Genomic DNA, 11936 nt, shown 5'->3' on the forward strand with positions numbered 1-11936 from the left:
CGCGTAACGCAATACGCCCCGCGTACTACGAGGCTCCAGCCTCCTATAAATAGGATGCGAGGGCAGCCGACTCCTTTGCTATTTTTCTCTCTTCTCTCTCCCGTTTTGCATCGATTTGCGTGCCAGAAATACCCCGAAGCCCCGGTAATATTCTCGAGCCCCGAAGCAAGTCCCGAGATCCCGAAGATCCCGAGAAGTGCGGTTCCCGAGCCGAAGTTCTGCCCGCGAGAAGTTCGATTTTTGTGAAGATCTTCCAGATCTGCTGAGGATTACTACTTCTACAAGCCATAGTGCTGTCCGATCATCTTCTGATTAAGTGAGTGTATACTACCTTTCATAAACACGATAATAATACAAGTATGGTTCGAGTGTATTAAGTATATTGTTGTTTATATGTGTGAGTGCGTAGTTACTTTCTTCTAACTCATGATTATGAAGTATTTTATACGAAATACGTGTTATGTGTATAATTTTGTTGTTATGTGTGTGAATGTATATTCATTCTCTTCCATCTCATAGATCTGAATTGCTTTCTATGAAATACGTGTTATGTGGGTGTGCCTCATCTGTTATGTGGAATATATATTGAATGAAAATGATATACAGGTTTTTAAACTATGTATAAAAATATATATTTTTATCTACTAATATGTTGGGTAGAACATGGGTAGATAGTTGGTGTGAAATAAACAGATGAGAGGCCTTGATGTTGTTGTTGTTGTTGTTGATCTAGTTATTCAGCGGAGTATGGATAAAGACCACAGACTCTTTCTAGACAGTCTAGTGGAACGCTAGCAGGTTCATAACCTGTAGGTGTTGTGAACGATGTGTTCACCGGTGTACTCTATCCCCCTCATGGTTGCCTTTAGGATATTTATTGTTGAGGAAACCCCCTTAGCAGTGATATCCGTCCCGATGAAAATCCTAGATTAGGTCCCTTGAGATAGATGTTGTTTTAGGGACGTAAAGTGAGGATAACGGGAATGGGTAATCGGGATAGTGATTGGTTGGTGAAATTAAATATAACTTATTTATTGTGGGTTGAAAACCCTATATGCTCACCGGGCTCCCAAGCCTGACCCACTCAGTTTTAATTGTATTACAGGTAGTGGCGCGAGGGCATAAGATGGTTGAATCATCAAGTTGTTTTGTTTACAAGTCTGTATATGTATATATTTGTTGAATGACTTGTAATGTTATCGTTTATGCTTTATGGTCTGTATCGGAACATGACATCCCGAGTTTTGATTATATAATGAGAATGCATCTCTTGATGAAATGCTTTGATAAATATTATTTTATCATGTTTGTTTTGGGCACAAATTCTGCAACACTTTTAAATTAAAAGGATTTACTCTGAAATTATTTTAAAAAGCATAAATGAAATCGGTCTTTTCTGGCCGTGATTTTGGGGATGTCACAATGACTCTTAAGGGTAATTAACTTTTGCGTTTGTACTCATTTGGTCCTTTTTCTTTTTTTTTATTCAATATACCATCGAACTTATTGTTGGTGTTTACCATAGCCCTTTTGACCGGCTTTTGACCTGTGATAGCCGGTCAAAGGGTTATGGTGAACACAAACAATAAGTTCGATGGTACATTGAGTACAAAAAAAAGGAAAGGGACCAAATGAGAACAAATGCAACAGTTGGTTACCCTCCTGATTCATTTTCTCTTTACTCATTTACAGCAAATCTCACGTCATCTCCTAATGAAATTAATGACTATGAGATTCATTATTGATTCTCTTCAAAACATAACTCACGAAAGGACATTATTCATGCATGTACAACATTGTAATGCACTTGAATATTTATTAGGGGAATCTTGACTAAGCAGGCGCATTTCATGACTACATTTACATTTGCAATCAAATGATTTATCGTATCATGGATTCTAGACACGTCTACAAACGAGTGGAATCACAAGTGTTGTGATTTTTGAGTTTACTTAGCTTTAAGATCGAACTCATGGGATAAGATACAACATCAATATGTACAATATCATGCTGCTTTTGTAGACACATCACCATAATATTGTACATATTGATGTTGTATCTTATCCCATGAGTTCGATCTTAAAGCTAAGTAAACTAAAAAATCACAGCACTTGTGAATCCACTCGTTTGTAGACTTGTCTAGAATCCATGATACGATAAATCATTTGATTGGAAATGTAAATGTAGTCATGAAATACGTCTGCTTAGTCAAGATTCCCCTAATAAATATTCAAATGCATTACAAAGTTGTACATGTATGAATAATGTCCTTTCGTAGGTTATGTTTTGAAGATAAGCAAGAATGAATCTCATAAAGTCATTAATATCAATACGAGATGATGTGGGATTTGTTGTAAATGAGTAAAGGGAAAATGAATTAGGAGGGTAACCAACTGTTGCGTTTGTTCTCATTTGGTCTCTTTCCTTTTTTGTACTCAATATACCATCGAACTTGTTGTTTGTGTTCACCATAACCCTTTGACCGGCTATCACAGGTCAAAAGCCGGTAAGGGTTATGGTAAACACCAACAACAAGTTCGATGGTATATTAAATACAAAAAAAAAAAAAGACCAAATGAGTACAAACGCAAAAGTTAATTACCCTCAAGAGTCATTTTCCCTTTTTTTAACGAGAAAACCAACAAATGTCAAAGGGTTTTTGGCTTAACGATAAAGAGTCACTTTCTCAATTTAAAGATCATGGGTTCAGACCTCATTGAAAACATAAGTTATAATTTATGAGTAAATAATTTTTCTTTCAAAAAAAATATTATAAAATAAATGAGAAACAAAAAAATTAAAAAATAAATAAAAAGAAAGTAAAAAAAATGGACAAGAAACCACAAGTGTTTTAATAGTTTAGTGGAACCAAATGAGTAACTATTTTAATAGTCATTCTTAATACGTCTGTTTAGTAACTATATCCCAATAAACTTGTTATCCCAACATACATACCATGACGAGTTTTCCTATAACTACTTCCTTTTACATAAACTAGAAAAACGGTCAAGTTTAACTACTACATAAATTTACACAAAGAGCGTATTTTTATATGTGAGACATTAGTCTTTAATACATTATGCGTAGATACCTATGCATAGAGAATGACAGCTAAAATATTAATTATATAAAATACTCCGAAGTAGGATAACATTTTCGATGTTTGCCCTAACTAGATCTTCCTCCCTGCAGCATAAACTCAAATACATACTCTCATGGATCTGATTCACAAGCTCTTAAACGTTGTTCTTCCTATTTTAACCATTTTCATGTTACTATTTCTTTATCCCCTGGTCTTACTATTCAGGTTCTTCAACTACTTCATTAAATTCGCTTTCCCTGAAGAACTCGCCGGAAAAGTAGCCCTGATCACCGGAGCTTCTTCTGGTATTGGCGAGGTAAAGTACAAGCAGTTTTACTGTTGAATCGTTGAATTTTTGTTGATAATCGACAATGTATATTGAGATTAACTAACAAACAATAAAACAATTGAAGTATTTGGCGTATGAATATGCAAAAAGAGGAGCGCGTTTAGCATTGGTTGCAAGAAGAAAGGAGCAGCTGGAGGTGGTTGCGGAGAGGGCGAGGGAGTTGGGGTCGCCGGAAGTTATCGTGATTTCCGCCGACGTTTCGAAGGTCGACGACTGTAAGCGGTTTGTCGACGAAACCATCCACCATTTTGGTACCTGTGAGTGTTTACAGTTTCCTTTCATCCTTGTTCGTTGACCTGTATTTTTTCTTAAAATATCTTTTCCTTTAATTTGTTTTTAAATTAATTAATTCCCTTTATTTTATGTGGAAAAGTGAATTATTTTTTTCTTTAATTAATTCTCTTTACTTTATGTGGAAAAGTGAATCACTTGGTGAACAATGCGGGAGTATGCTACATTCAGGAGGATCAGGATCAAAGATGTTCTTTGGAATTGGATTATGTTTCACTCATGGTACTAATCTAAATCATATAATAAATAAATAAAATCACAAATTAAAAACAAATTTGAATTTACTATTTGTCTAATTTTAACAGGACATAAACTTTTGGGGTTCCGTGTATGCAACCCAATTCGCAGTTCCACATTTACGTAAAAGCAAAGGCAAAATAGTCGTCATTTCTTCTTGTGCCGGATGGTTTGCCCTTCCAAAACTAGGAATTTATTGTGTAAGAACAAGTGTTAGATATCAATATCATCACTTCACTTGGTTTAATTTAATTTATTTTACACTGTACCAAAAAATTCTTAATTATTGTGTTTGATATGGTCTTTGTTAGGCAAGCAAAGCAGCGATGATAAGATATTTTGAAACGTTACGTGTCGAGTTTGGTTCAGATATTGGGATAACAATTGTCACCCCTGGAGTTGTCAAATCAGAAATTACAAGCGACAAATGGCTTTCGCAGGTAATACGGGTGGTTCTTGAATGATATCTTTATAAAAAAAAACAGATAAGGGTTTGAACTTTGAAAAACACTTTAGAGTTTCAATTACAATATGAATTAGATTCTTGGACTCTTATTATGACATCCATCTATCACGTATTGTGCAGGCAAACCTATATTGGGCACCGATGGTGTCAACAGAAGATTGTGTCAAGACAGTTTTAGATAGTATAAGACGTGGAGATGAGTATTTGACGGTGCCAAGATGGATGGGGATTTTCTTTATGTGGAAAACACTTTGTCCCGAGATGCTAAAATGGATTACCCGCTTTTTATTCATCACGTGTTCGAAGTATTATCAGGAAAACAAGAAATCATGTTTGTCAGACAAAGGTCATATTGAATGATGTCATGGTATGGTAGTATATGTTTTTTTGTCTTTTTTTTTTTTTTGTATGTTTGATTAAAAATGGTGACAAAACAATTTGTCGTGTGTGTGATGTACTTATCAATTATAAACTATTTTGATTTGACTAAACAATGTATGTTGTACTTTTCACGTGTTTTGTTTTGTAAGGGGATTGAAGAAAAAATAAAAGAAAATTGCAAAATTGGTTCATACACTTTATCAAAAATTACACTTCGAGTCTAACTTTTTTTTGTGTCATGGTTAGTTCAAAATTGAAAACATCATACAGATTTGATCTCTCGAAAATTTAAATCTATTTAAAAATACTACTTTGCCGTCTTGATTTTTTTTTCATTTTCTTTTATTCACTTAAATATTTTTATAATTAAAAAAAGAGTAAATTACATTAATGGTTCCTATGGTTTGGGATGTTTTGTCTCTAATTATTTTTCTTAACTCGGATTTTTTCATCCCTTCCAGACCTCAAATGACCATACTGCTCTTATCTATTTCTTTTCTGATTTTTTATATATAGTTATTAAAAATTCATCTTTGATTAATTAGTTTTTGTATATAAGGCCCCACCCACCCCAACCCTAATTCATCACGTCAACCACCACCATTGTTTTCTCAGTCTGCCACTTCTTCATCGGAAAAAAACCTAATGTTCAACCCTTGATTTAATAAAAACAAAATTTCTACCAATTCAGGAGTTTTTATCCGTAATAGAGTTATTCAAAAAAAACTATTTCCATTTTAGTATAGTTTCAAAACTATTTATCATACTAGTATTATTTTAAATTTAAAATTAAAATATTGTTTAAAGAAAAAAGAAAACACGTTAGTACCTCTCTGCACCTCGAACAAAATTAAAAAAAATAAAAATAAAAATAAATAAATAAATAAATAAGGGTTCACTTATCTCTCCTCCGTCCATCGGCGACCTTCTGCGTCTACCTCCACCTGTCATTTGCCACCTATGGCTTCCTCCATCCATCGTCAGCCACTTGCAGCTTCGTTAAAGGTATGCTTGATTCTGTTTCAGCTCCTACGTTTCAGATTCCAATTCTGATGTTTCTGTTGCAATTGAGAAACTGATGGAATCGGTTTCTAGCTCCAAAAAGTCTGAATTTGTTTGGTTTAAAAACTGTTCAGGTTCTGTTTTCCTATGTTATGTTCGTTTGTAGCTTGAAATTTTGGTTTTTAGCTCCAAAAACCCGATTTTGTTTAGTTTTCTCTCGGTTTTTAGGTTAAACTACATTGGTTTTCATTTTGTTTATTTGTTTTCATTGGTTTTTAGGTTAAACTACATCGGTATTTAGTTTGATAAAGTTATAATATTAGCAATGAAGTTGAGTTAAATGAAATATTGGAAGATGGAATTGGAGACATGATTGACAATGATGATTTTTCTATAATCTCTTAAGCTATTGTTGTGACTATGTTATGAATATAGACAATGAAGTTGAGTTAAATGAGATATTGAAAGATTGAATTGGTGATGAAGATGATGAAGAAGCATCTTTTGACAACAATGTTCAAGTACCTTCAACTTTTACTAATATAGAATGAACAAATTTGAATATTGATGACAATTGGATTATATCACAATCAACGAGTAAGAACGATTTTACGCGAGAGTTGGAAAAAGATTATTTCAATGATAAAGAGGAACTTGTTAAAACAATCAAGATACATTCAATTAGGGCACATAGACAATTTGATGCCATTGACTCACGGCGAACTATTTGGACTCTAAGATGCAAGTTATATTTTAAATCTGGTTGCAGATGGATATTACATGCAATTAAACGTAAACGTAGTGGACATTTTTTTTATGGTATTGTTGTTGCTATTCTCTTTTTTTTCTTTCTTTTTACAGTTAAAGATTTGTTACTAGTCATGTTCAAGCTAATTGTGATGTTTTTTTTTTGTAACAGACAATGTTTGATTTTTTTTTTAATTGTGGTGTGTTTTTTTTATCTTAAAAACATTGTATTTGTAATGTTGAGAGTTATTACACCTTAAAAACATTCTATGTGTAATGTTGGGAGTTTTTGTAGCTTAAAATATATTGTATGTTAAATTTATGATGATTAAAATTTGATGATCAAAGGTTTGTATAAGAAAAAACGGATATTTAAAATAAATAAAAAAAACAAAAATTAAAAAGATAAATAAAAATTGTTATTAAAAAAACAATAAAAACAAGTAAAATACTAAAATAAAAATTAATAATAAAACAGTGAACATGTGAAATAAAAAAGAAAAATCTGACTTAAAAAAATAAATAAATAAAACTGAAAAAAATAAAGAAAAATAAAAATAAATAATAATATGGTAAATATTTTTAGGGTTTAGATCATTTTTTATCATTTAACTTTTGGTTTTGTGTTCATTTGGTTAGGGATGGCAAAGCGGACCATCGTGTCATGTTTTTGTCTGACACGACACGACATGACTATGTAACACGAACACGACACGATGTCGTGTTTTTTTTTAACCAACACGAAAACGAATCGATAAAAAAACGACAAACACGACACGACACGACAAAGATAACATAATAAAAAAATAGTTTATTTAATTAATATTTAATGATACATAACACGAAAAACACGAAAACACGACAAATAAATGTTAAATCGTGTCAATTTCGTGTAGAACTTTAAACACGAACACGACACGACACGACATCGTGTTTTTTACACTTAACACGAACACGAATTCGAATTTCAGTTTCGTCCCAATTTCATTTCGTGTCGTGTATTTTTGTTGTGTCGTGTCAACAATTGTCACCCCTACTTGTGGTCATTTAATTATTTTTAAATTTTAAAAGACCATCAAACTTTTGACTTTGTGTTCGTTTAGTCACTTAACTTTTGGTTTGGTCACCTAACTTTTACATTTGTACTGATTTAGTCACCTAACTTTTAAATTTGTGTTCATTTAATGATTTAGTCACTAAATAAGCATAATTTTAAAAGTTAGATCACTAAATATGATCAAACCAAAAGTTAATTATTTAAAACTTAAAAAGAATTAAATAAACAAATACACTAGGGAAAAAACGCACGTGGTACCCACCACCCTAACCCTCCACCTCCTCACTCCATTTCGTCTTCTCAGGCGAGACCACCGACCTCCCTCACCAGAGTTTTTGTTTTGATGAAACCAAGATCGTTAATGGTGTGACCAAAGCCCTCTTTATGAAAAACAAAAAAAAAAAAAAAAAAAAAAAAAAAAAAAAAAAAAAAGTAACATAACATATGTGCATTCCATTACATTTGATCTGATTTTAAAGAAACAAACCCTCTTACCATCTTTCTCTTTTTTGTTGCCATTGCCTTTCTATTCTTCCCTCGCCAGAAATCAAATCTCCAGCGATTTTCATCAAAGACCTAAACAAACAGAAGTAAACAACCCGAAAAAAGAAAGTGGGGTGCAATTATTACCTTTTGTTTTTATGCTTTGATTTAAAGGTGTATGATTCAGAGGGAGATGAAATCTAAAAACCAATGATGATATACCAAATTCAATCGCTAAATTTATGATAAGGGGTCATCGATTCAAAGTTCAATCGCTAAATTTATTTCAGACCTGACTCTGATTACCTCAAGTATCGACTAAAACAAGCTACTTGTTAACTCCCTAAGTCAGTTGCGAGGGTGAGGATGAAAATCAAGTTGCGTAATTCATATTTGAATCTGGGCTTCGATTCAAATTTTGAAGGGGGAAATCAAGTTGCAGGTTTCAGATAATTTTAGAAACAGAACTGGTAGAAATTTGATTAAAAAAAAATCAGTAAAACACCAACACTTTTGAAAACGATTCATCCAAATCACATCTACCTTCCATTTTCTTTTTTACTGCTATTTGGTATCTAAGAACACAACAACACCATCTTCAACTACCAGCAACACACCCTATGTGAGAAATCGAATCCTCCATTGTTTCACACACGAACGCCTAATTCCAAATAAAAAAACCCACTTTTGTTGCAGGGGCGGTGGCAGCCGAAGGGGAGAGAAAGAGAGACGAAATGCAGAAAATGGGTAGCGATGGGTTTTCTGATGAACGCTAACTCACATCGGAGGTGGAGGGTTAGCCGGCAACTGAACAGTTATGATGCTGGAGGGTTGCCGTCGGCGACAGAGGCAAAAATGAGCTGGAGGTCTCGTTGGGGAGCTTGATGACACAAAATAGGAGAAGAGGGGGAGGGGAACCCAAAAACTTAATTAACAATTATTTTTTTTAAACGGCAAATATATTATAAGAGGGAAAACCCTCAACTAGCAAAGACTAGAAGAGGGCCCAAGCACGTACAAAAGAGAACAATTACAAGTCAATAAAAGGGCACATTAACCAATCATCCTTTGAACAAATCATGAACTCCCGGTCCGTACTTTAACAGGTCCTCTTTAATACGCCCAATGTTGATCCACACCCCACTGCCCGTCTGTCGAGATAAGTATTCGAAGGGCTTATTCGACAGATTGTGGATCCCATGGATTATCCGGGCCCAAAGAGAGTTCTTTTCGTTTTTTATCCGCCACCACCATTTCACGAATAACCCATAGTTTAAAGATTGTATCGATCCTACATCCAATCCACCGTTACTTTTATCTGCCATGACTTTATCCCAAGTCACCCAATGTATCTTCTTTCGATCGTCACAGCCACCCCATAAGAAAGTTCTTCTAATTTTCTCCATCTCGTCTATTACACCTTTCGGGGCCTTAAATAATGATAAGTAGTAGGTGGGCAAATTACCCATAACTGACTTTATTAACGTTAATCTGCCACCAAACGAGAGGGTTTTGGCCTTCCAGAGAGAGAGTTTGGATTGGAATTTCATAATTATGGGCTTCCAATTTCTTATGAGATTCATATTGGCTCCCACCGGAACCCCAAGGTAGTCGAAAGGGATAACGCCAGCTTCACACCCCAGCAAGCTGGCCCAATTTTTAGTTTCTTGCACAGTAGCGCCAATACCAAAAACTCTTGATTTATGAAAGTTTACCTTAAGGTCCGATGATATATGAATTCATCTTAGAATTCGCGCAAGGTTTTTGAGATTATCTCGAGACCACTCACCGATAAACAACGCATCGTACGCATAAAATAAGTGAGATATGGTTGGTCCATTTCTAGGGATTCGTATCCCTTTGAAAATCCCTTTCTCACAAGCAGATTTAAGGGCTATGCTTAAGCCCTCCATGGCAATAATAAATAAGTATGGTGAGAGAGGATCCCCTTGCCTAACTCCTTTGGATATAGAGAATTCTTTCGTTGGAGAGCCGTTAATGATAACAGATGCCCTAGACGTGATCAAACAACCCCGAATCCACATCCTCCATTTGTTCCCGAATCCCATATGTGCAAGAATCGAATCTAAATATTCCCAATTCAATGAGTCGAATGTTTTGTCAAAATCCACCTTGAAGAGAAGGACTTTTTTCCGGATCCGCTTAGCCATGAACAAATCTCATTAACCGCAAGGGGGCCGTCAAGTATACACCGCCCTTCCACATATGCCGACTGGACATCATCAATAATCCCACCAATGACGGTCTTCATACGAGTGGAAAGTAACTTGCTTATAATCTTACTTAGACATCCAATAAGGCTTATCGAACGAAAATCATTCAATGACAGTGGGTCCTTGGTTTTAGGAGCAAGCGTAATGAAGGAAGAGTTACACCCACGAGATAATGATCCAAACTCTTCCAAATACCTCACAAAATTCACCACATCGTATTTAATAATGTCCCAGAATTTTTTAAGAAACTTGAAAGTAAAACCATCGGGACCTGGGGCTTTCTCGCTGCCACATTGCCAAATAGCAGCTTTAACCTCCTCCATACTGAATGGAGATTCAATTCTAATGGCATCCATCATTGAGATAGTTTTGAACATCGGGTTGAAGAGTTTAGGTCTAGAAACATGGTCTTCAGTGAATTTTTTCTCGTAGAATTTATAAACTTCCTCTTTGATCTCATTAACGTCGGAAGTCCAACGCCCGTTAATTATGAGACCATGCAGAAAATTTCTCCTGTTTTTGCTGTTGATGTAACCATGGAAAAATTTATTGTTTTCATCCCCAATCAACTATCCATTTAATTCTAGCTTTCTGTTTTAAATCCATAGCCTTCAACCGCTCCAACTTCATTATCTTTTTTAACCCAATGTTCCAATTATTCACCTCCAAAGTAGTGAGTGGTCTGGATTCCGCAAGCTTCTCTAAATCCTTAACCATATTCTTTGTTTCTGTAAGTCCCTTCCTTTCTTTTTGGCTCACTTCCTTCCTCCATTTCTTAATAGAATCCTTTAAAAATCTTAACTAGGTAGCCAAATACATATCTGGAGTACCATATCCCACAAATCGGTTCCAAGCATCAATTATAACCTGATCAAAATCCTCACTTAATAACCATGAATTGAATAGTTTAAACGGAATCGAACCAAAGTCAAATGCAGCAGTAAGTAGTGTGATGGGGATGTGGTCTGATAACTCCCTCGGGTGAGCCGTCACTGCACAGAGGGGAAAAGAATTGAGATATTTCGAACAAACCAAGAATCTATCTAGCTTACTAAGTTTTGCATCCGCGCGACTCATAAACGTATATTTTTCCCCACCCATGTTGAAATCCTTTAAATCCGCCTCCTGAATGAATATGTTAAAGGCAAGAGCACTGGAAGGGCAAAACTTTGAGTTACATCTCTCACCTGGATTTCTAACAGCATTAAAATCCCCAAACATAACCCACATTCCTGGCTTTTCATTTTTGATTTCTATTAGTTCTTTCCATAACTGCTTTTTATCCAACAAGGATTGCGGACCATATACATTAACAATAGGATGAAAGATGTTCCTTGGACTATCAGTCGTGGTACTAAGCTAAATCACCTAATAAACTTAAAATAAAATCACATATTAATAACCACTTTGAACTTACTAATTTGAATTTATAACAAGACATAAACTTTTAGGGTTCGCTGTATACAACCCAATTTGTAGTTCCATATTTACGTAACAGCAAAGGCAAAATAGTCGTCATTTCTTCTTATTGTGGATGGTTTGTCATCAAAAAATTAGGGATTTATTATGTAAGAACTGTTGGCGAATTGGTTGTTCGGCCATGGGCT

General features: G+C 34.7%; 1 protein-coding gene across 1 annotated transcript; it reads left to right on the forward strand.

Moving 5' to 3' along the window:
• Positions 1-3104: 3104 nt before the first annotated feature.
• On the forward strand, positions 3105-4997 carry LOC111895390 (11-beta-hydroxysteroid dehydrogenase-like 2). The gene is made up of 6 exons (XM_023891470.3): positions 3105-3398; positions 3496-3688; positions 3853-3944; positions 4028-4159; positions 4271-4399; positions 4546-4997. Exons 1-6 carry the CDS (start codon positions 3216-3218, stop codon positions 4783-4785), a joined length of 969 nt encoding a protein of 322 aa, XP_023747238.1. The 5' UTR covers positions 3105-3215; the 3' UTR covers positions 4786-4997.
• Positions 4998-11936: the final 6939 nt, after the last annotated feature.

This window comes from Lactuca sativa, chromosome 4 (genome assembly GCF_002870075.4).
Source record: "Lactuca sativa cultivar Salinas chromosome 4, Lsat_Salinas_v11, whole genome shotgun sequence".
NCBI lineage: Eukaryota > Viridiplantae > Streptophyta > Magnoliopsida > Asterales > Asteraceae > Lactuca > Lactuca sativa.